The sequence below is a fragment of the Dermacentor albipictus genome, chromosome 2 (assembly GCF_038994185.2).
Source record: "Dermacentor albipictus isolate Rhodes 1998 colony chromosome 2, USDA_Dalb.pri_finalv2, whole genome shotgun sequence".
NCBI lineage: Eukaryota > Metazoa > Arthropoda > Arachnida > Ixodida > Ixodidae > Dermacentor > Dermacentor albipictus.
Genome location: NC_091822.1, coordinates 43,496,491 through 43,522,371, shown reverse-complemented (window position 1 = coordinate 43,522,371; position 25,881 = coordinate 43,496,491). Strand labels below are relative to the sequence as shown.

At 46.4% G+C, this 25,881-nt stretch overlaps 1 protein-coding gene across 4 annotated transcripts in view; it reads right to left on the bottom strand.

Annotated features, from left to right (window-relative positions):
* The window catches only part of LOC135912776 (membrane metallo-endopeptidase-like 1), a 61,030-nt gene that overhangs the window by 1,443 nt on the left and 33,706 nt on the right, over window positions 1–25,881 (bottom strand). For 3 of the 4 annotated variants that reach the window (XM_065445316.2, XM_065445317.2, XM_065445318.2), the window contains 4 exons: window positions 11,569–11,853; window positions 9,905–10,102; window positions 8,848–9,077; window positions 5,357–5,500 (listed from right to left, as the gene is read on the bottom strand). In XM_065445316.2, coding sequence (XP_065301388.2) covers window positions 5,357–5,500; window positions 8,848–9,077; window positions 9,905–10,102; window positions 11,569–11,853 — 857 coding nt within the window. The remainder of the gene's footprint in view (window positions 1–5,356; window positions 5,501–8,847; window positions 9,078–9,904; window positions 10,103–11,568; window positions 11,854–25,881) is intronic. The other variant, XM_065445319.2, reaches the window with a different exon arrangement.

The following is a 25,881-nucleotide window of genomic DNA, read 5'->3' as shown; positions in this document are numbered from 1 at the left end:
CGAGATGTGTTTGATGTCTCGTAGCCACCGTTCGCATTCAATGTAAAAGTTAATCGAGAAAATCCTAATGTGATCAGACAAGTGAAATCGTTGTTAACTAGGCTGTCGTGAAAGGGATGTTTATAATTTTGTGCCACTTTCTCTGCTGCACTTAAGCTCTTCTTGTACATTTACGTGTATGTTTTCACACGTTCCAAATAAATCGTTCATTTGACAGTCACCACTCGTTAGCACGGCATCGTCTTTCAATGCAGGTTCGAGTTCGAGGTTTTCAACATAGGCTTATTCCGCTTGTGCACGTGTCCTGCAGTATGCTGTTCCTTCATGGTTCATGGTCCATGTGTTTGCAACGCGCTGCACATATATCTGAGAGATTTGTGCGTTCGTGATGCAAATACATGCCCTCAGCCGAAACCCCCTTTTGATAAAAAAAAGAGAAGCGAATTCCACGCACCGTGCGAGTGGATATTATGCTGCCCAGCATCGTTTGGCATTATGCAAAATGTTACCAGCTGGGTGGGCAGCGTGTTTATGCTAGACGAACACCTGTGTCTGACGCAAGCATGCGTGTGACGACCGCACCCAGACGACGGTGACGACGATCGTGAGACGCCCACGGCATAATTTCTACTTCGGTCGTTCAACGCGAGCTTATGACGTGCCGAATCTGTTCTGCGTAGGTACTGGACGAATGAAGAAGGATGGATTGTTACGTCATCAGCGATACGTGTTTGCACAATAGTGTGTACGTATGGTGCAGTTTACGCTAAACGACGATGGAATTTGCACTCCGGCGATTAAACTACAAAACTTTTTCGCCTGGGTCAATGGTGAAGCCGGTACGTGGTCGCACAGTTTTAACGCAGCTGCCACGAGAAAAGTAATAAAGAATATCTGACAAGAGTAAAATTTTGGGCCCGTTGGTGATGCATATATTTTCTTTAATTATGGGGTATTACGTGCCATAACCACTTTCTGATTATGAGGCACGCCGTAGTAGAGGACTCCGGAAATTTCAACTACCTGGGGTTCTTAACGTGCACCTAAATCTAAGTACACGGGTGTTTTCGCATTTCGCCCCCATCGAAATGTGTTGAATATTTGACTACGGTGAAGTGTGATAGACGGGTCAGAGGACGGCGAGGCCAATGGGACAAGCGCTACTGACAACTGTGGATGTTTATTGGAATCTTTTCCTGCAGCAGGACAATGCGCGCATGCGCCCAAGACTCTGAAACCAGCAAAGAGCAGACGCGTAAGGAATGTGGGCCGATTCCGGTGATGGCGTGCAGTCTAACACAGTCTCTCAACATGCCAGCTGCCACGAGAAAAGAGCGCGAGAAACTGGTGCGTGATGCAGTCGCGCCAAATGTATCAGATGGTCGGTTGGCCTAAAGGAAAGAAAGAAAAAGAAGCGCTCGTGGCCTAGTGAGCAGGGCATTCGGGTGCTGTGCTCAAAGACATAAGTTGGTTATGCAGTTATTTATAAAGCGAAGCTGTATACGGCTAGCCCATTGGTCCATTCGTCCGTCCGCCTGTCGGCCACCTGTACGCCGAAAACACCTCCGGCGCAACCCCATGTGCATGAGCAAAAAAATAAAAGAGAGAGAGAGAGAGAGAGAGCGAGAGGTGTATAATTAGCCAACACCACCTAGAGAGCAAAGGCCTGTTTACTCCGATCAGCGACGTCACGCTACCTGGCCCAAAATTTTCATTGACAATGCTGGCGTGATAAAAGTGGGGACGTCAAAATCGCTGTTGCCTACTCGGGAGCATCCCCATTAGATTCTATGGCAACCGGCCCAGGTAACATGACGTCATGGATTGGAGTGAAAAGGGCTTGTGCTATCTAGGTGGTGTTGGGTTAGCTGCGCCAGTATGGTGAAGTAGTTGCTCTCCGTCGCAGCCGAGCGCGCGCGCAGTAGTTTCTCTCCGGCTCTGAAATGGGTACCACGGGTCATACGCACTCCTGAGGAACAGGCCGCTTCCGATCAGGAACGCTGCGAACAGAACCGGGAACGAGCTCGTCTATGCCATGCCGATGCTGCAGCGTGAGTACAAGAACCGGCTCGTGCTGCTGAGCGCAAGCAGCAACTGCGAACCCAGGATCCGGCAGCCTATCAAGCCGTCGTTTAATGAACCGTGTGGATTAGCCCAGTGATAAACACCAGATCGCACGTTTCAGCTTCGCTGGTTAACCATCTGTACGGAGTGCCTAGGCGGTGATTTTTTTCTATTACAGAAGTCGAAAGCAGGGCAAGACGGAAAACATCTACCTACCTCCTGGAAAGTGCCTGGAACGAAGAAAAAAAAATTGCTTCGCTATAGAAGCACCCATCGACAGTAAAAGTGAACTGTGTAAAGGCCACCTCATGACGGTCTCGCTAGACGGGCGTTTTCATAATTTTGCAATAAAATCGGTGATCATTCGATCTGAGTCCCTTGGAAAACGAGCCCAAGCTTCTTGAGCTCCGAAATGCAAGCGTCCCAGCTTAAGTACCCACCAGTTTAATAAGAACGCGTTAAGGCCAGAATACATGGAGCGAATATGCGACGAATGGTCGGCGTTCGACGCCCGGCGGCGTACGCGCGACGCGCGGCGGCGGAGAAATCGTCGTTCGCCGCCGATCTAGCTGGCGCAGAAAAGTTCGTCGGGCGTCGACGATACCGGAAGCGGCAAACGAGCGGCGCCCCAAAGCGAGCCAATCAGGCCTCACTATCAGCTCCGACTTCCGACTAGGCTTCCCGCCCAGTGTTGCCACAACGCATAGCATCGCCGCTTTCTTTAAACTACATCGGCACATGAATGCCTCAAAGACATAAAAAATACTAGAAATCATTTGTAAACAAAATTATACGCGTTTTTGAGTGTTCTGTAATTCAAAAGTGATAATAGTTGTCGTTAAAGTTTTTTTTTTGTGTCATGTGTTTCACTACAGCGCATTTGCCTCGTCTAGCCACACTGATAACAACGCCGCGAATCGCCGGCGGCGGCCGCCGTGTCTTCGCTCCATGTAGCGCAGCCCAACGAACATACGGCGTCGCGGAGTGGCAGATTTTCTGCCGCCCGAACTTCGTCGTGAAGGTTCGCTCCATGTATTCTGGCCTTTACATAGCTCATGAAGCGAAATATTCGGCGGCGTGGCCGAAGATGGTAGAAAAAGTCACGTGGTCGCAGAGACGCGCTCGTGCCACTGCTCGCGCCTTCGTCGTCATTGTATTCCACAGCTGGCTCCGATGCTGCTCATCATGACAGCGTTCGCATACTGCCTCTCTCTCGGCGAAGGCGCTGACGGCACTGGTCCACTACCAGTCGGTGCGGTGATTTCGGTGAGCTCTGTTGTGTGCACCGATGGACGAACCTTCGACTTCAATTTCTCAGTCAGCAGCTGTGCCTGACTTCCTTGGACGTCCGCTTAGGTACACTAACGAGGCCGAGGCACGTGATGGGATAAATGATTCAAGGCAACGTGAAAACGATATGATTACATTTCGGAAAACGAGTCATCATCGGGAAGATGTTGCAATGTTTTCGCGTTCTTCCACGTAGCGATTCCTAAGTGCACTTGACTTTTTGGCATATGCACAACTTGTACAGAGATTCTCGCATCACCATGTGCCGCGGTAATCAAACAGGCTGTAATAAGTTTTCTTGAAACGTATTACGCTGTAAGTATCTATACGTTTAAAGAAAGGGGTTGGCAAGGAGAAACAATCTGTCGACTGTTAATAACGTATGCCTAGGAAAAGTATTTGGCTGTTAGACTGGGAAGAATTAGGAACGAGAATCCACAGCGCATAACTCAACAACCTTCGGTTTGCAGATGCTATTTGCCTGTTCAGCGATGCTGGCGTAAAATTGCAACAAATGATTGAATGTGAAAGTATAAAAGTCGAGTTGAAGATTAATATGTAAAAGCAAAGGTAATGTTCAATAGGCCGGCAAAGGAACAAGAATTCGCGATTGGCAGTCAGCCTCTAGAACCAGTGCACTAGTACGTTTATCTAAGTCAATTACTCACGGGGGACCAAGGTGATGAGAAGGAAACAGAAGAATAAAAATGGGTTGGAGCGCATACGGCACGCATGACCAAATCATCACCGGGAGCTTACCACTGTCGCTGAAAAGTACACATTCATTGCATTCTTTTGGTGCTAACATGTGGGGCACAAACTCGGAGGTGTGCGAAGAAGCTGGAGGGAAAAATGTTAGTGTAACGTTAAGGGACAGGAAGAGAGATCAGATAGCAAATGGGGGTAGCGATAGTCTAGTTGACATTAGGAGGTAAAAAATGGAGACAGCGAGGCCACGAAATTCGTAGGATAGGTAATCGGTGGTCCACTACAGCTGCAGAGTGGATGCTAACGAGGATGGCAGAAAATTAGGCGAGGTGATGAAGTTGGGAAATCTACAGGCGCAACTTGGAATCGGGTAACGCAAGACAGGTGCTATTGGAGATCACTGTGATGGGGCAAAATTCCTTTAAGTTTGCGTAAAGATGGGCTAATGATGATGTTAATGATGATGATGATGACATTTCGTGACATGGATTTGATTGAATTGGGGCGTCTTACGTGCCAAAACTACGATTTCATTATGAGGCACCGCATAGTGGCGGATGGCGGATTAATTTAGGCCACAAGGGGATCTTTAACGTGCCCTCAATGCAAGGGACACGGGTGTTTTTGCATATCGCCCCCATCGAAATGCGGCCGTTGCGGTTGGGGGCATTTTTTGACATGGATGTCACCAAGCATTTATCGAATAATTTTGTTTCAATGCACTACTCACTATTACATTTTTGATTACGAGTTGGTTTGAGTCACACACATATACTTTCCAATATCGGTCCGAGTCCGTGTTCAACTGTGGCTGAAATTACGCTTCGTATTATGATGCTAGGACGCGTTTCGGTTCAGTTCGACACCCTGGTTATAACTCACTTGGACTGCATGCGGCGCTCGCTCTTTCTATGAATTTGGAAATTTAGCATGGCACAGCAATGCCGTTGCTCAGCAAGAAAGTAACGTGACGTGAGGTTAACTTATCACCTCAACAGAATGTCAAGCGACGCCTGAATGCTGCGTAGAGAGAAACTTGGCACGGCACATTGTATGGATTCTTATCACTGGATTTTAATGTTTTATCGCTCACCGCTCACGGCCGGCTGACTACAGTGATAACGCAGGTAGTACATCGCTCATACCACAGACGAAGTGCAAAAATTAAAAAATAATATAATAAAAAAGGCCACATTCTTCCTAGCATTGTTGCAGGCTGTCGTGATATGCCAAACATAACAGAGCAAGAAAACTAAAGCAAAGATTCACAGGAGGCATGGCGGTGCGTTCTTACCCTTTTGTGTGACTCCCGCAAGCAGAGCGCTTCACTAAGGTAGTGCTCCTTCGCCTCTGGCGTTGCCCAGCTGCGAAATTTGTTGTTTTCATCGTATTCGAATCCGAGGACGTCAAATCCGTGCATTATTTCATGTCCGATACCCTATGTTATGCATAGCAAGGAAAAGAGAAAAACGGAGAGACGGCAGTTGCGAATGCATTCAGGTACCGTTGGCCACAACAGGAGACGAAGCTGGTTCTATTTGCTGACTTCTGTGCAAACCATGTTGGCCTTCATAATTTTTTCAAATATGACGGCTCATTTTCGCGTACCCAACGTCAACCACGGCTTTAAGGTATACCAACGTACATTTATTTATGTCTATTTGCTGAGATATAACAAAGCCGTGGAACAATTAACAAGCAATATTTTATTATTTTGGTAAAAACTTCAGATAATGAATACAACCGAAATATACTTCTTTTTTTAAGGACTAAAAAGCTTTGAGAAGAAATAGTAAACGAGCGTTGGCCCTTTCATCATACTGTTATTGTCAACGTTTGTGTCGATGTCGTGCCTAATGCTTTTAGAAGGAACTGCATCATAATGCCGTCGCAATACTATTAAAAACACATAAGGAATGAAGATAACCTACTCGTAGTAATTGATTTACGAAGTAAGGTATGCTCCAACTTTAATAATAAACTATTCTTTTATTGTGACATACGAACGTGCTTAAGCATTGAAGCTGTTTTCGCCATCTTTTTCTGTATTTTTCAGTCGTCTAGTAGGAGGATGATGTTCAGCTCAGTGTTATTTTGCACGGCTTCCCTTCCTTCCTTGGTAAGACACGAATGTGTGTTACTAGTTAAAAAAGAGCACAAGTTTCTAGGCATTATGTTTGATAATATGCTAATCTTTATATCACACATAAAGAGTTTCAAAATAAAGCGAACAATGCACCGAATGTACTTAAACTCTTGTCACGGAAACACTGGGGCTCTGACCGGAAATGCCTTTTGCATATGTACTATTCTTTGGTACACAGCAAAATAGACTGCGGTTGTGTAATCTATGGGTGTGTCATACAGTCCTACCTAAGGCGACTAGATCCAGTACATAATCTAGGGCTACGCTTAGCAACTGGTGCCTACAGAACTTTCCCTGTTCTTAGTCTATACGCAGAAACTAACGAGTCATTTCTGGAACAAGGAAGAACACAACTCATGCTTACTTACATTCTCAGAGTTCGATCATCACCAGGACATATATGCTACGATATTGTCAAACACCGTAACACGTGAATAGACAACGCGAATAAACCACATGCCATCAAGCCTCTCACACTTCGGTATAAAGAAAAGTGTCGGGAGTGCGATATCCCAAAAGAGGCCCTTAATGTTGCAGATAAACCATCCCGATTAGCCCCCTGGTGCGACTTTACGCGATCTCTAGATTTCTCACTGACACACATTAGGAAGCAGGATACCACACAGGAGCACATAATACAAGAGTTCCGCACAGTACAAGACGCATGCAACACTTAAAAGAGCTTTACAGAGAAGGTTCAAAGACAGGATTATGTCGGAAGCAGTGTCATATCGTGAACCTGGGAACGGACTGTTAGACTCCAGCGATTCGTTTTTGTTTTCACAGCAGAATGTTATGCTCTGTGGATGGCAGTGCAAGAAGTTGTAACTTGAAAACACAAAAAACTGTCATTTTCACTGACTCCCAAGGTGCTCTTAAAATCCTCAATTTAAAATCCGAACAAGAACCTGTCGTTGGCGACATCCTACGCACACTGTCATGCTTACACCAAAACCACTCAATTCGCTTCTGCTGGGTCGCAAGTCACGGTGGGATTTGGGGAAATGAAACGGCGGATATGTGTGATGCTAATGGGAAACACAAGTCTGTATCTAAAATAAAGGTACTCTTGAGGGATGGGCTTCAAGCTATTTGCAGAGCACTTAATAACAAATGGCAGTGTCAGTGAAAGCTCAAAGATAATAACAAATTGCGCCTCCTCAAGCCGGTGCTAGGGAAATAATGGAAGACCTGCTGTCACCAAGAATGCTTCACTGAGGTATGCTAGTCACACTCCGAATAGGGCACACACACCTGACACACAATTTTCTACTCAGAAAGAAAGCACAGCTGATATGTGATAAATTTCAAGAACCACTTACAGTACTACACAGTGTAATTACATGCCCACATATCGAACGACAAAGACAAAAACGCTTCCACGATCTATACGCATTGCAAGTACCACTGCACCCCACTCTCATTTTGGGAGACGACTCACTTGCTCCTTTTACAGATGTAGTGAATTTTTAAAATGAAGTAGGCTTCCTGCAGAGACTCTAAATACCACCTTAACCATCGATGTTATAACACCCTGTGTCTGGCGCAGCAAAGCCTAAGTTGCCTTTGTGCCAATAAACCGAATTTAACTAACTAGCTAGCTTCCCTATCTAGTTTGCCTTAAACTTTCATGGCGCATAAAACTGCGTTTATGAGCACTAGAACAGCGTTTTTCACGCGTCTGAAACGTTTTCGAGCACAGTTCTCAGCTTATGTCATCTTTATAAGCGACACTTTACAAAAAAGTAGCATGCTGAAGCCGAGTATGGCGACTTGTCAGTTCATCTGGCACGCACACTGCCTTATTAAGAAAATTTGTCCCATGGCTCCGCTATGCCGAACTACACATATGTGCTTTACGCATATCAAATTGCTGTCGTAGTACGTATCTTTCTTTGCAGAAAATCATATATTTTCACCCCATCCTCCTTGTTAAGCACATTACATTGGGGTACTGGTTCTCCAAGGTGCTGTACCGCAGACCATTTTACAATGTTTTTCTTGCGAAATTACCAATTGCATCGGTTTATCACATCGGGTCTGCAATATAGCCGATCTCGGCGGTAAGGATACGCGGTTTTATGCGACCCGATGGTGATGAACAAAAAGATGGGTGTTGGTAGTGGCGAAGACGCGGACAATCGAAGTGAATTGAAGTATGAAAAGAATCGTTACAAAATATGTTTCTAAATTTGAAGCAGAAATCAAGTTCTAATCGTAAACTGACTTCAGCCAGTTCCTATACCGTAACACCTTCTTTGTTCCGTGAAGGCGACAGTTGGGCTGGTCGTGAACCTTTCATCGTCAAGAGTAGCAATAGGTAACGCAACACGGAGCGTTTAATTCTCCCAATCTCTTCTGGGAACTGTGGTTTGTGCGCGGCCACGTCTTATTTTCAGGACACGTTTATTTTGCTGCGTTCAGATTTAATCGTAAGGTTATAACAGTTACTTGATGCACTACACTTCGAGAAGCTAAAAGGAACCTAAGAAAAATTAAGCTCTCATGCCAGCGTGAAAAGCTGTTCGAAAAGACAGTCATTCGTTGTTGCGGTGCTGTTTCCATGGCCTAGCAAATGCCAGTGGGAGGATAACCAGGCTGGCTATTCTGACAATTGCTTAGAGCGTTGAACCAGTTACCTGTCCAAGGCTTCCATAGGCGGCTGAGAGCGGACCTTTCGAGAAGTATATTTCAGGCTGAAGAATCGCTGCCGGTATAACGATTAGGTTCGCCCATCTAATGTAGTGGGCGTTCACCGTCGCAGAGTCGAAGAAATAAGTTTCTTGGTCGGTAAGCAGTCTGTGCTGGTAGGCCTTGCGAGCGCTTAGCCACGCTGCGAAGAATCTATCCGTGGAGTCCTCAAAGGTGCCTGAAAACGAAACGAGAGAAGTAGCTTTTCACGGGCGTCTCATCCAGGGTTCGGTATTGTGCTTTCACGGAGTTTTCAGAGACGCAAAATAGAAGCTCGATCTTTACACGAAGCTCTGTTATTTATCGACGAACGCAGAATACGTAGTATAAATATCCTGGTGACCTGTTAAAATAAATATCTGACCCCGGCCACCTCACCCCAGAAGCTTTAGGGTAGCGAGATATGAGAAAAAAAAATGATGCTTCATAAGCCAACGCAACAACCCTCTAATCTTAAAACTCAGCAGATACTTCGTTGTACCGCATCGCTAATCACAATTGCAAACAAAGTGTCCAAGATCGATGTTCACCTTTGTGGCGAAGTCCGTGCTCCGAAATGTTTTACGGTCGGCAGTACAGAAACACCTAAGCGTATTAAGACAAAGCGACAAAGATCGCTCAAAACTGATGTTTAGCAAAGGACGCAGCTCAGCGTTTCCAAGTCATATTGCTTCTTCCCCTGGAATGGCCTTCTGACTTGCACATTCGCCTGTCCCATTTTCGCTGTCATAAGACTCCATCCTTTCACACATTAGTCACTCTTGAAATGTGTGAAAAAATATTTTCCCAATAGCATGTTCACTTGCATTCGTGGCAACGCACAGCTATGTGACGAAATGAGAGCAGTGGTGTTTTCCCGCGCCCTCTTGCGCTCGTCTACGCGCACATAGAGCGGCCCATGTAATTATGCCGACCTAATATTACTCCTATGTATCTCCTATTCCCTAAAATTCCGAGGTTTCCAATGACAAATTGCAGCGAAAACACTGGAAGCGCTGCGCTCACTGTAATATTTTTCCAACTTTGCTGCGTTGTCCAGTTGTTCCGGATGACCGACGTTCGCCGCCATGTTCTCGAGCTTCTTAAGGGCCACTGTGCGGGAACTTCCTTCGAGCCACTGGGATGCCTCTAGAGAGCGTCGGAGGGCATCGGCGAGTCTTCGAACCATTTCTTTTGTTTCATGAAGAGCGTGCATGCTGACCACTGGAACGAGAGCCGTGGCAATGAGTGCACATCGAGACGAAATTTGCGTTAGAAAAAAAAAAAAGACAGCTTCCTGAATACGTCTAAAGAGTAAACGTGAGAAAATCTTGACTGCACAAAAAGATGGTAAACCGCTTGAGACGGCAGACGGCCCTCTTGTAGAAACCTGAAAAGGGTGGGCTCTCAGTAACTCGATTTCCCGGTAAAGTCAAGGTAGTGAGGAGTCGAATGAGTGTCGTAGCCACGAGGAATTTGGCGTGACACCAAACAAAAAAAAGGACAATATTATACAATTGTAAGTGCCCTCGATTATATTTTATCGGATAGCCATGAGAAAACCGTATTCGATAAGCGAAACGGGGATAACAGTACGTTAATTGGTACATGTCGATTTGCGCGGCGAAACCATGTTCATATTTTCTTTTAGTTTTCCTGATTTTAGACCCCGTCAACGTGAACATCTTGATGTCAACAATAATGTCTGGAAGTAGCAGTGCAATCAATTACTTTGGAATTAACTGCTCAGTTACAGTGACTCTCAACTCCTTTGACAGTGGCATACCCATTAGAAGTACATGTTGCACAAATCCGCAAGGGTACCATAGGCGGATCTTAATACAGGTGTTGATGCATGCATTGTCCGTGTTGTTTCCATGCATGCATTATCCGTCGTGTCACGACTGGAGCTGTATGACGAGTCGTAGCCGACGCTCATGGGGTCTCATCCCTGCGAGCGAGCTCGATGCTGGGACCGCTGCGGAGCTCCGTGGCGAGGAGAGGGATCGCAAGCCTCCACGAAAATATTATGTGCCGAGAGGTACAGGTAAAGGAACTCACTACGATGTATTTACAAGAGCAGAGCCGCTAGACACCAACCTGGTAACACGCTCGTGCCAAGCTCTGATGCCTCGCTTCGCCTTTCTTCGCGCCATGTCTCACAAGCGCCTGTCGTATCGCAACAATAGAGACATAAGACAGCGTAAGATTATCTTAAAAGTGCGTGAAACGTAGATGGATGTGCGATACGTCCATGCACTGAGAGCGATACGTGCCACCAGGAGCCTTTGTAGCGAGAAAGCTAGCCGTTCAAAAAAACCTGGCGGATGTGCGCACAGAACATGGCTATAATGGCATCGAAGAGTGCTGTGCTGGGATAATATAATGTTTTCTTTTTTTCAATTGCTTCACTTTTTCACGCTTCGTTAGCGATATGAGTGATTTTGAGTGTGTTTTCTAAAAAGACTAATTGCCTCAATCGTAATGCAGCCTCAGAAATTGTGGAGGTCTTTTTTTTTCACATTGATTCAGCAACCCCTATCTGAACCGGTGCAGTGGATACCGAAAAAAAAAACAATTTTGCCCTTGAGCTTTGGAAGTAGAGTTTGCACTCAGAACTTCATGGCGTCGGACGTAATGTTGTGACGCCCTAGCAATAAAGTGCGTATATGTTGTTGCAGGACACTTACTGGCCCTGAGGTATTGGCTCGTCAGCGCTGACTCCATGACACCCTTGACGTGGTTGTAACAAACGGCTTCGAGAGTTTTGTCAGACTCGGCTGCCAATCTACCTGGCAGCGCTATCGCCAATCCCTGACGAAAAATGCTCCAAGCGACCAGGTAGCGGATGCCTTCGGAGCCTGCGGAGTTGACCAGCCTTTGCAGTATCAATGATGCGGACTGCTTGAGGATAACGTAGTCGCTGCCGTTGTAAGCTCCGGCCGTGTATTGCACGATCATAGTGTCCCATTGATCTAAAAAAAAAGGAATACAAAGAAACAAGAATCACCGCCCAAGCATTCCGCACATATGGTTAACCAGCGAAGCTGAAACGTTCGGCCCCAAAGTTTTAACTGGGTTAAGCCGACAGTTTATTAAACGAAGGCTTGATAGGCTGTCGGATCCTCGGTATGCAGTTGCTGCTTGCGCTCGGCTGCGCGAGCCTGTTCTTGTGTCCAGGCTTCAGCATCGGCACGGCGTAGACAAGCTTGTTCCAGGTTCTGCTCGCGGCGTTGCTGATCGATATCTGCCTGCTCCTCCGGAAACCGCTGTCAGATGGGAAGAGGACTTGGCACCTTTGAAGGCGCCGCGTCCATGAGCTTTGGCGTACTGATCAACCCAGCATCATTCGATACATTGACCCCGGTTCCCCCCTCAACCCGGGTTGACTGGGCGGGGGGCTTTGGTTCAGGCCAATGGTCCTTCCCGGACAAGAGGGCTGTTGTGCAGCACAACTGAGGGACTGCACTCAACACACAAACAGCCATGTCGTTCTTACAGGACTGAAGCCTGACTGACCCTCGGTCTGCCTTGACGCAAAAGAGGGCAAGGCATACAACCATGGAGAGCACCAAAGCCGTCCACGGAGCAGCGCGACCAACCGAGGGTGCGCCACCACCGGTTCCAGCTCTGGATTCCACTGAGCCAAACAAAACCCCGTAGATCGACTGGCACACCAACGGCAGGCACCCTCGCGCCAGGCGGTATATAAACGGGGCTCGCCTAGCGTCGAGGAAACTGGCCGTGATGAGCTTCCAGTTTGGCCTGTGAATGGACAGGTCATACATTTGGCAATGCGGGGGGAGGCCTGGGGTAAGGATGTCTACTAACTCTTGGAGTGGAGTTGAAACTATGTCGATGTCGGGGCGAACCATGCGGAGGCTTACCAAAGAGTTTGCAGCCGCCGCAGAAATGGTGGACGGGGAACCTAAGCGAGGAACACAGTGGGAAAATGTGCTCTGCGAAAACAAGCGGAGTCGGGTGCTAAGGAAAAACGAGGTAAAGCTTCGAGTCAGGAGCATATCCGAGTTAAGAGCGACCTGGGTCCATCTTACGTGTAGTGCAGTAGCCACGATGCCCAGGTCGGGAATTCCGAGTCCTCCCTTATCCCTGGGCAACTTGGGCACTTGCCTAGCTACGCAACCATTTGTACCCTTCCATAGGAAGCGAAAGAGGACCCTCTCCAAGATAAGCTTGGTTCGGGTTGGATCAGGAGACACACACGTCACATACGTCAGGAACGAAAACAGAAGTGAGCGCAGGATTGTCGCTCGAGCAGTCAATGGGCATGACCACGCGCTGAATTCTTGAATTCTGGTTTCAAGCTTCTCCTTAGCCTGTTGCCAGTTTTCAGGAGAGAGACCATCTGGTTCGAATCGGAAGCTTAAAATGCGCAGCCGCGTTTTCATGGGGAGATCATGAACGGGCTGCGGACTGGACGGAGTGGAGTTCAAGTACATGGCTGCACTTTTCGACCTATTCAGCCTTGCACTGCTCGCCCTGCAGTAACCGTCCATGACCTCCAAGACGCCGCAGGCTGATGCTTCGTCCGGGACGAATATGGACAAGTCATCCGAATAGGCAAAAAGTGAAACCGGGGGGGAACCTGGTGGGAGGAGGAACCTGCCAATTCTGCTGTCACAAGATAGACTCTGCAGAAGCAGTCCAAAAGCGAGTACGTAGAGTGCAGGTGAGAGAGGGTCCCCCTGCCGTACACCACGTCCCACAATGAACGCCTCCGAGACGCCGTCCCGTATGACAACAGCAGAAGTCGGCCGAGAATACAAAGCTTGGACCATCTGCCGAAAACCCACACTAAAATCAGCCTCTTCCAGAACACGAAAAAGGTACCTATGGCTAATCATGTCGAAAGCCTTCTCCTGATCAAAGGAGCAAAGAATACTTGGAAGTTTCCTGGTGTTTACTCACAGGAGAAGGTCCCTCACTGCAATACCTTGAAGCTGAGTAGAGCGCCCCTGGACACTACATGCCCGGTATGGACCAAAAACAGTGCTGAGTGCTGTTGTGAGTGGCGTACGCAGGCACTTTGCTTTGAGCTTATAATCGCAGTTCAGAAGCGTGATTGGACGCCATGCTCTCAGATCGGAGCTCCTCGACTCGCCCTTAGAAAGGAGAGTGATTATCCCCTCTCGTTGAGACGCTGACAAAGTCCCTTCACTGAGTAGCCTGTTCACCAGTGATGTGAATGGCTTCCCTAACACTGTCCAAAATTTAACATAAAATTCGACTGTCAGGCCATCGGATCCTGGACTGCGATAACGCTTCATAGACTTGAAAGCCGAAAATAGCTCGTCCTCATCCATGGCTGAGTCGCATACTTGCGGCGGCCCAGCTGGTGAAGCAAATGGAAAGAAAGCTGGAGAGGCAACTGGTTCGGCATACAGGGACAGGTAAAACTGTCTCGCCAGTGCAAGAACCCCATTTGGTGAGTCGACTATGCTACCTTCTCTTGGATCTACTAGGGAAGAGAGAGTTATGCTCTTCCTTGAAAAATGCTTGCGTAGGACGTTTCTGCTGCACCACGCTTTCATTTCCCACAGCTCTGCTCGGGTTGTGGCCCTCAAGCCATCCCAGCGTCGCTGCAGGAGAATCCGAAGTTTCTTCGGGAGTGAGGCCAGCGCCGAAGCAACACCAGGCCCGCCGGACAGTGGCCTCGAGAGCAGGAGGATCGCGTCGCAGACGATTTTAATCTCCTCACGCTCCTCGCGCGCTCGACGTTTGCCCCAAGATCTGAAGCACTCACGCACTCTGACCTTCACGTCATCCCATCCTGTGCTACTTAGATTCGCTGTGTTGTGAAGCGATCGAAATAGCATGGTTGATACCTCTGTGGTCGCCTGCCTGTCCTTTAGGAGACGTGAATTTAAGCTCCACGGTCTGTTTGCTCTTGATACTATGCTATAATCGGCGAACCGCAGAATTAGGAAGCTGTGGTCGCTAAGGGCAGAAGGAATTAACCAAGAAGAACGCATACTGGAAGCCAGTGACGACGAGATGTAAAAACGGTCGATGCGGCTCTGCATGCCCCTCCTTGTCCATGTCATTCCTGACTGTCTAGGGCGGAGCACGCGCCAAGCATCGACCAGTTCCAGCCCATCGACGAGCTCTCGTAGTACAGCATTTCCACGCCTATCTTTCGATATTGGAATCCCTCTACGCGAGAGGCGATCAACCTTTTCTAACACACAGTTGAAGTCGCCTACTAGAATTAGTCGAGAGGGACCGAGGAAATGGGGTTCTAATGTATCGAAAAACTATCTCTGCTCTCTAGCCTGGGTTGGAGCATATACATTAACAATTCGAATGCCACAATCAAGATCCACCGACAGGACTCCATAACTCCAGAAAGACGGAGTGCGAAAAATCCTGTCGGAGTGTCTGATTTGGCCTAGCCTATGAATATAAGTTTCCTGAAGTACGAGAATATCTACCTTTTTGGATTTAGCCAAGTTAACAACCTCTAACTGTATAGAAGCTCGTGACAAACCTTGACAATTAAAAGTAGCTATAGTGAGAGAAGAAGCCATATTAAGTGAGAGAAAATTTAGCATAAAACTAGTAAAAGCAAAGGAAGACAAGAAAAGCTAGGGAAAGAAAGAGCAGACTAGTATTAGATAATACTTACCGCTAAAGACAAATAAGCAAAGACTACCTATGAGAGAGTCTCCGAATTGAGAGACCCCTCATCAGTAGACTCATAGTACCTGTCTGATAACTCGGAACTATCGCACCGAGCCGATTTGCAGTTTGGACAAGGAGGGAAATCCTCCGCGTCCGATGGGACCTCAGTCTTAGAATCCGAAGTTTCCACAGCAGTACGCTTACGTACGCTTTTCAGAGCAGAACGTCGAGCTCGGTGCACAGCAGTACCGAGCTCGACGCACGCTCCGCGGCCGCCGCCCTGGAAGAGGAGCCAGCATGGTCACTGCGCTGTTTCTTAAGCTTATGGCTCGACCGACGAACAATGCCGGTCTTGCCAGTCAGCGGCTCCGACCCGCCAGGGGCAGCGGCCGGCGTAGCGAGCGGCGTACCAGCCGCGGAGACGGCAGCGACCCCTGCTTCAGCCTCCTCGCCCGCTCCCCCCTCGCAAGTTGCCGTGACAGCCGGGGGAGCGACCGCGGTGGCGTCCACGGTATCGCCGCCGCACTCGGCGGCATCGACCAAGCTCAAGGAGGCCTGGCCCTCTCCTTCCTCCAAGGCAGCAACCGTGTTAGCTACCGGCGAAGTAACCGCTTCCTCAACTGCAGGTTCCTGCTGTTCTGGCCTCACGGTCACTGACGAGTAGGTGCGGACACTGCACGCCGAAACCGCATGGTCTCTGCCGCACCGTACGCACGCCGCGTCGCAGGCCACGAGGCCGAACTGCTCGCAGCGCGCGCACTTAGGTGTGTCGCACGCGGCAGCGTGGTGTCCTGCCAAGTTACACCTACGGCACAACCTAACTACACCCTCGTACTCACACTGAACGACACGCTCACCTACACGAAGAAGGTTAGGAACGGGCCGCGCCATCTCTATCCGAATGCGTCAGTTTCCCGTGCCAATGGCAGGGAACCCGGGCACGCACTCTTCGGAGATCCCGTGGACCTTTCCGAAGACCTCTAGCTCGGAGACAAGAGCCTGGTCCGGAAGATCCGCGGGGTAGCCAAACACCCTAACCAACTTCACCCGCACACCTCTATACTCAACACGAACTTCCACATCACGAACCTTCAATGCGGGATCAGCTGAGAAGCGATCAACCGCGGCCTTAGTCTTAAACGTTACCCCGAACCGTCCTGCACCAAAATCCTCCACTGCCTTTAGGTCGTTCAACGAAAAGCGCTTTACGAGCGCCTTGCAAACATCGACGTTGGACGCTCCCTTCGGAACACGCCCGCAAAACGTAAGCGACCGAAGCCGCGAAAGGCGTCGGCCGCTTAATCGTCGCTTAAAAGCTTAATCTTTGGCTAGGCGCCCGCGCCTAGCCGAAGATTAAGCTAACACTACAGCAATGTAGGAACCTAAAAACCCTCAACTAAACACTGGAAAAAACCAAGGACAAGAAAAGCTACCGGAACACCTCACCAAATCGATGAACAGCGGGTTGGAGACTAGAAGAATCCGCACCGTAATCCTATCCAACCATTTCGGGAGGAGCTCACGTGGAGGGGATCCGCAGCACTCGAGCTTGAACCCACAAATCACACCACCGCCACCACACGCAGCATGACGAGACTGAGAGGGAGATGAGAACGACTTGCACAGTCGCTATCTGTGACCGAGTTTCGGAATACATATTAAGGCTGTTTCACGTGCTGCGACTGGAACGACGAAAATCGGTGCAGTCGCACGCGTCGCAATGCGATTTTTAGAGGGCTCATTTCACATGACTGCGATTTCAACAATGCGACTGGTGCAAATCCCAGGGTTGCTTACTGCCAGGTTTTGTGGCACACGTTGTGTAACTCTTATTGTAATGAATAAAACGGTTACATTATAATATTATTGACTTTTCTTGATTACCAGCAAATAATATGCACGTTTACTAATTTAAAAATGTTAGTTAAGACTTGTCTTGGAGTGCGGGACGGCGGTTTCTGTAGTTCAGTGCGACATGCGCACGTAAACAGCTGTTCGCAGGTGGTTTAGCGCTGTGTGATGTCTAATCTGCCTTCTATGACCGTTTCGCTCTGCCTGCACCACAACAATCTACAAGATGACCTATCGACAAGTTCATATAGCTACCCTCACCGCATATGCAGTATTCGGGATTCGGCTGCCGCGAAGTCGTCGTGTCAGCCCAACAAGACCCTCACACTACCCGTGCTCGGCGTCAGCGTCTGGAGAAATGATGCGTGTATATTGCCCGTGATTGCGCATATGTGGTGCCTCCTCCTAGCCATATTCTTACGCCAAACGCAACAAGAAGCACCAACCCGAAAGCCCGCGTGTGCCCCTGAACGAAGCCTCAAACGATCTGTGTGATTACGACGTGGAATGAAAATTGTGTTGTGAAATTCAACCTTAGCGCTAGCCTGGCTCGTCCATCGCCTTGCTGGCGCTGCGTATATATGGGGGCCCTCTCTAAATATTTCTCAAGGTGCAAAAGCCGACGCATCAAATGTTTTGAGCCGTTACCGTCACTTTTGTAGAAACCTGCACGTTGTAACATAGCATTCTAAAAGACACGCTTCTCATCCACTTTGTTGTCCTGCGTCTCGCGCTGGTAGTATACCCGGAAGTTCTAACAAGATGATGATGAAGCAACATTCACTGGGCCCGAAATAAATCGGTGGTGCACGCAGGCACCAGACGGGGTGGTTCCCTAGTTACGGGACCCATATGTTTCCAGCAGCTCCTGGCCCCTGTCCGTCAGTGCGAGCTGAATCGGTAGGGCGGGGCTGGATAACAAGGTCTCCCATCGCTCAAGGGGTTGGGGATTGGGGGTGTTGGTGGGAAGGGGAGGAGGGGGGGTCTTGAGTTCTGTGCACTCTGCCAACACGTGCCGCAGGGTGCCCTTTTCTCTTCTGCAAAAAGGACAGAGCATATCGTATTCCGCAGGGTACATGCGGTTCATCTGTAATTCAACAGTAATTCATCAGTTCTAACAAGAAGACTATATCAATACAGTAATTCATCAGTTCTGACAAGAAGACTATATCAATACTATATCAATTCATCAGTTCAACAGTTCATCAGTAATTCATCAGTTCTAACAAGAAGACTATATCAATACGCGCTATCCATAATGTAGGATCGTAGGCCCAGGGCAGGCGCACTTGCCGTAGGGTTTTTCAGCTTTCTGCTCCGCCTCGCACACCGCTCACGGTTTGCCTGTTTTGTGGAAATAAATATGATTAATACTATGTTAATACTATATGTTAATACTAATGTTATTAGATATTAGAGTTTCTTCACTGTAATTTATAGCAATCATCCATATTTCTTAAGCTAGTCATGCATCTAACCTGTATTAGATCAACATTGTTACGACATACTTATAGGAGTCATTTCAAACTAGATTGCTCAGCCAGAGAAAGTACAAATGAAAGTCTCAATGGTTATTCCAATTTGGTATTCCTAAACAGGTTGTACTGGCACAATTTTATGCCTGCTTGCATTGTCTGCAATTCACTGTTCAGAGCTGGAAAATCTTATTCCTTTTCTTGCTGTCGAAAGGCTGCTTCAATAGGCTTATAGGTAGCAACCTATAAATATTCATTTCGAAAGTGTTAAGGAATGACTATATCTATAAGCCTATCAACGCGTTTTTGTTCCACCAACACAATTAAGTTTTCTTTCTCCCTCTCATTGACAGCCATGGAATGAAACTGTTCCATTTCATAAGTATCAGGATGCATACATTCTGGAGTTTGTCCTAAGCATTTGTCTGCATCCTATAGTGTGCATGTTTGTATCAAGTTCTGGTGTTGCAATCGCAGTGATCTACGCATAATGTTATATTGGAACAAACAAATTTGTTTAACTTTGTTTTCAAATCTACAATGTGGCCGTGCAGTAACGACCACATTATTAAGCAAAAAAAAACTGCAGATTCAGTGTACGTGTTGGAATCTATGCGAAGTGAAGTTTTTGTCAAGTGGTCAAATAAATGCTGTTAAAGTAACTGCGGTATATACAATTTGTCTTATTTTCAACAGTTCAACATGTCATATTTTGCAAGGTTTGCTTAGGCACCGCATAGGTCACAACATTGATGTCATGTAATCTTTATACATTACACTGTTCACAAACTATACCGAAACGCAAACGGCAGTTAATGTAGATGCACGCTGCGAGACATCAACACAGTGATGTTTGTTGAGCAAAGAATGGTGCGAGATGTCTGCAGATGAATGAATGACGTGTTTATGTACTTATTTATTTATATATCTCGCAGGCTGCAAGGTTAAAGTATTATGCGAGGGGGAATAAAAAAGTTGTTACAAAAGGAAGAAGGGCACTACATTAAGAAAAAAACCAGCAAAAAGAGCAGTACCAATACAATGCACCAACTAGCCCAACGTGTTTTACTGGCACAACATTATACAATACTTAACAAACAACAACAGATAAAGTTACTGCCCATGCACCCTGTACAGACGGTAAACCAGCGAAGCTGAAATGTGGAGCCCTGGTGTTTATCACTGGGTTAATTCCAATGGTTTATTCAAGTCTTTCTATATTATTGGTTATGTCTGTGTTTCTTAATCAGGTTATGCACACGTTTGGCTTGGGTTTATCACATTGTTTATTTGGAATGCCACACATCGCGCTTTGCAAGGTCACCATCATGGAAAGTGCAATGAGTGGTTCATTGTGTTAATACAGCGGGTCCATCAAAGTATTTCTGAATTATGTTACGCATTTGTGTTTTGTAATGTGTTAATCATAATAATTATGACTCGGTTATGCACTGTAGCTACCAAGTGACACACCGGCGCTGCACATTTTACTTAAATAAATACAGGGACACATTTTTGAACCTATCGGAAAGTTGGAAAGAGACTGCTGCACGCGCACTCTACTGCTACAGAGAAACGACGTCACTATCTGTCTAGCCAATGGCCCACCGCACCTTTGCTGTGAGATAATAATTACATAATGATCTTATCCTAACCCCGTCCCCCTCTCTGTCGCTTCCCGGCAATAATACGTCGATAAATGTATGTTTGAAATGCATAAGCATTTCTATGTCTACCCAACAAGAAATTTCTCCGTCCATCATGCTAGACGAATGCAATGGCTCACACTCCCCTAAACATGGCTCATACCCCTACACTAGGGTTTTTAGGATCGGACCGTGAGTGTTTTGCGTAGGCATATACAGCTTCACTGTAAAAAGAATGAACACCTTTCTGCTAGAGACCAAGGCGTACGAACAAATGAAAGTTTATTGAAGATGCCGAGTAAATGCTGGTTGATAAGCAATAAATCGAAGTTACACAAAAAGCAGAAGCAAAAATTGATGCGTGTCCATACAGATCCCAACAGAAAATGCATCCATCTCTGAAAGTGTAACAGAGGCCATGCTGACAAGATTCTTCCAGTGTCTTTGCATCTACAGCATCCATAATTTCTCTAGACAGCAGATCTCCACAGAATGCTAGCTTATTCCTCTACAATGCACTCTCCACATGTGAGCGTGCATTGTAGAGGAAGAAGCTAGCATTCTGTGCAGATCGGCTGCCTAGAGAAATTACGGAAGCTGTAGATCTAAAAATGCTGGGAGAATCTTGTCAACATGGCCTCTGTTAAAAATGGATGCATTTCCTGTCAGGAAAGGCACATGAATTTTTGCTTCTCCTTTTCGTGTATGTTAGGTTTATTGCTTAACAGTGAGCATTTACTCAGTGTGTACATTAAGCTTTTGGTTGTTCGATCATCTCGGTTTTCTTGTTCGCCCTATGTGTTCTGCGGTGCAATTTGCAGCTAGGATATTCATTATTTTTTTAGACTGCAACAAGTCACATTATTGGCCCTTATGATGCTTCTGTGTACCTTATAAGATCTTTTATTTGGCCAATGTAGCAAGAATGTATAGCGTGAAGCAGTAAGAACAGGGTACGCTAACTTCTAATTAAAAGGTTTATTGTGAAAATGCAGTGATCTATAAAGGTTACCAGAAAGTAGTACAGCAATAAAACCTGATAAAGACTAGTGCTTGTTGAAACCAAACATAAAAGCGGGAAACGGAGAAAATACATATGGATATACAAGTTCAGGGAAAAAAACATTGTGATCACCAAGTGTGCATGTGGCTACCTTCCAAGAAACTCATTTTTTTCTCCAATGGCATGGAACTGGAAGAATGTGCTTGTAGAAGCAAGCTGTCAGTCTGTCTATTGGAATAACAACAGTGTTTCTTGAAGGGTACTGGCATGCAGGATTGGCAATTGTATTATTTTTTTCCTGCACTTGGAATTTTTCTGTATTTTCTTTCTGTAGCATTTTTATTTATGTTTGGCTGCATCAAGCACCAATTTTTATCTAACCTTCAAAGATGTCTTTTTTTTTTCTGGGGAGAACACGGGGAAGGCGGGAGATGGAAATTCAAGACGATGAGCAACATGAGAACAAGGTGAAAGTAGGAGCCAACGTTTCCGCAAGTGGACCTTGAAGAAGACAAGTCCACTTGTCGAAACATTGGCTCCTGCTTTCACTTGTTCTCGTTTTGCTCATCCTCTTCTTTTTTTCTGTTAATTAGTATAACTCACCACATTTTCACAAATGAACCTCAGTTGAAAGTTAGCCCTCATCCATCTCTAGTGCCATCCTGTTGATACTGCTTCATGCTATGCACTCTTGCAACATTTGTGTTTGTGCGTGTGCGTGTGTGTGTGTGTGTGTGTGTGTGTGCGTGCGTGCGTGCGTGTGTGTATGTGTGTGTGTGTGCACGCGTGGGATTGGATGTGAAATCGGGCCCTTGGGTAGAGGAATCATATTTCTCCTGTGCAGCCTTATGAATTCATTAACTATAGTACAACAGTAATACAATGGACAAGAACGAAGTGAACGCACAGAGCACTTTGTTCTTGTCTGTTGTCTATCTGTTGCACTTTAGTTAATAATGAATACACACCAACTCATCCAATTTTAAGTTATTATGTCAGGCTTATAAGCCCGCTTGTGTCCTGGAATATCTGCATGGCTCTATGTATCCTGTAATTTAATTTCTGGCCATGCGCTTGCAAGTAGCGTGCCAATCTCCTGATTTTCCTGACAATCTCGTGAGATGTGCAGGCCTAGACAGTTTCTGGTGAATCCATGCAGGGTGTTGTGCAGGGTGTAATCTGCATTACAAGTGTTGCTTCGATTGCTTTCAGTTCAGCTTTTCTAGGTGTAGGATGACTTAGAATGGCACTCACAGGGTGTTTAGTTTTATGTAGTGTCATACTACTGTGACACTGCTATTGCCACATCAATGTACTATGTGTGCCTGATGTTTGTTTGCACATTTACGATTAGCAACCTCCTCTGTGTGTTTGGCAGTAGCATAGTCTCCTGGCTTAATTGTTTGCCCCCATATTTCACGGTATGGGCCTGTTGTGTTTCAAGTTCAGGTGCTCCCGAGGTTGTTTCTGAAGGGAGGGGTAGTCGCCCTTGCATCTCTTATGCTAGCTGGCATAGTATCTTGGGACCAGGTTCTGAGCTCTTGAGGCAAAGAATTTGTGATGCAGGCTGGAACTCTACTTTATGTAGGTGCTTGTTCGTTTGCTCTTTCTCATAGAGGTCTTCAAGCATGGTAAATTCGGAAATATCTGTTGTTACGTGATGCCAGTATTCGATGAGCTGTCTTTTTTGTGTGCTGCTGGTAATTCATACCGTACCATACCTTGGACACGTACCACGGACACGTACTACTGCAAGGTAAGGGCACGTACCGTACCATACCTTGGAGTAGTTTTTGATTCTAGTCTTTTTTCCAATGTCGATGTAAGCCGACTTATCAGAAAGCGAGAGGCCAGACTGGCCAAGAAAGTCTGTAGTGTTGTCGAGGACTTGTTTCATCATTATTGATTACTGTATAAGATATCTTTCCCATAGACTGTAATACACCATAGGCTGTAGTGTTTCTTGTAGTATGCCTGTGTTGTTGGTGTGGGTGGACCAAATGTACCTGTTCTCATGCACGGTGTTTGTGGAGGGCTATATATGTCGAGTGCTTTCACCCTCATTAAACAGTTGAAGTAGCGCCCGTGGTGTCGTCGTCTTTCTTGTGTGTGTTGTTTTTTGGCGCAAAATCTTTTCAGTATGCAAGATACCAACTAGCCCAGCACTTAACCCTTCTAAAGTATCTCCAACTCTCACCTGGAATTTTCTGTCTTTCAGAAAGTTACTGTTTAAGTGCTCTACCAGAAATGTTTTTGCTCATCGTTCCTCTTATTAGAGTAGCATGAGGTACTGCTGTTAAAAGCCTCTTCACTCTCTTCATTCTTTCAAAGCGGTATTACACAATGTCCTGCAATAAAGTTGCTGCTGCTTATGGCCCACTCATATCTGCCAGAAGGGACAACTCTTGAAAAAGGTTTTCTTTGTGCTATGTGTGCGATGTAGTATGAGCATTCATGCCTTGACATTTATACATCTGTAGAACTAGCTTCCTGACAGAGTACTGGCCATACCTGATTATGCTTATTTGTGCAGTGCTGTTGAACAATACATTTGTTGCAATGAATATTTACGCACTCAAATTATCACGAAAGACGGTTGTTTTACAATTCTGCCCTTTGCTTTCTATTGGTGTTAGATTTTGTATAAGAATGTCCCCCTATGCAATAGTATTATGAGGTTTAAGGGTTCAATAAAAAAGGTGATGAACTAAGTCTAAGTGCAAGAGCTTTTTCTACCTATGACTCCCATTGAAATGCGACTTCTATGGCTGGCATATCAACCGCTCGGCTTGTGTTAGCAGCAGAATGCTATAGCCACAGTGACAGGCGAGTAAATTGAAGAACAATATTTTTGTCCATAGATTTTCCTTCTTGCCCTGTATGTAAAATATGGAATAAGTTTGTCATTGCAAAAAAGCCCAGTTTGTGGTGCTTTATTGAATGAACCACATATTGTGTATAGTTGAAATACAGAAATTTGTTCTAAAATACTCGGGTGATATATTCTTGCAAGTAGCATAGTATTTCATTACTTATAAAGAGCAATCACAGCAGATATCGTTATACGGATTTACTCACTAATATATGTGATAACGAACTTATTAGAAACAAGTAACGCATGAATGCTTCTGCACACTTGATCAGCTGTGAACGTGCAAGAACTGCTTGTGCTGGCTGAACCGGCTAACTTCACTGCACAGTTTTGATTTCCTTTTCTTCAGCGTGTCGTTTTATACTGTTTTATCCCCGCAAGAACAGGCCGTTTGCCTGCTTTTCGCATTGTTGCACGAGTTTTGCATGATGGTGCAGGAGGGTACGTTGTCACTATGCCACTATAGCAAGCAAATCATTTACTTAATCCACTAGCTCTAGAGTTAATTACCTTTCAACGCAAGTGCTAATACAGATGCAGTAAGGATACAAAGTCCGCAACATAGTCGATGTTTATTGGTTTCTGTGCAAGAAAAAATTCTCCAGAGAAGAGGTGCAACTTAACGTGCATGTAATATTTTATTCAAGCCACGGATTTATTGCTATCGTAGCAAATTCATTACGATAGCCTACACTTTTGCTCTGTCAAATTTAATAAGAGATAAGATAAGCTTTCAAGATGCATCGAAAAATTCGCGCTTGAAAACCGACAGTGCAACTGAACGGTACCGCGTTCAGCACAACGTTGAAACTTCGGGTATTTTGCTGTCTTGTCATTTCCCCTTACCGAGGTTGAAATAATTCAAGCTGCTCTGTAAGCGCAATTTTTGCATGCTACTGAACGAAAGAAAATTGTGACGACCTCGTCGTCTGGTGGGGATCGAACACCTCCTAGACTGACAACTCGCAAAGGCGTACGAAGCAAGCGTGAAAATGCACTTCATTTGCTGCGTAGCGTGTCAACAAACGCATAGAAACGGGAGAATGGAATCTGTAGTACAAGTTTTTTATTCTCCCTTCCCGTACGTACCGAATTTGGCAATCCACGTCTCCGCGCATTACACTTGTTGTGCGAGACGCCATTTCCCGAAACAACAAACCGGCGAAATAGCTCCGCGATAGCTCTCCGCGCAATTTCGACGGAAAATCGCAGCGATCGCTGCCACGGTGCGACTGTGCGACCAACCGGTTGGTCGCAGCCGAAAATCGGCGGGTCGGCACTGCGACTGCGATGTTCATCGCAAACGACGGAAATCGCAGTTCCGGTGCGACGAAAATCGCATCATATGAAACAGGCTTGACGCGTCACCTACCCATCTCAGAGCCGGAAAGAAAGTGCTGCGAGCGCGCTCGGCTGCCATGGAGAGCTACGAATTCAATACTGGCGCAGCCAATCGCAGGCCTCTCTTTCTTTCTTTCTTTTTCGCGCATGAGCATGGGGTTACGCCGGAGGAG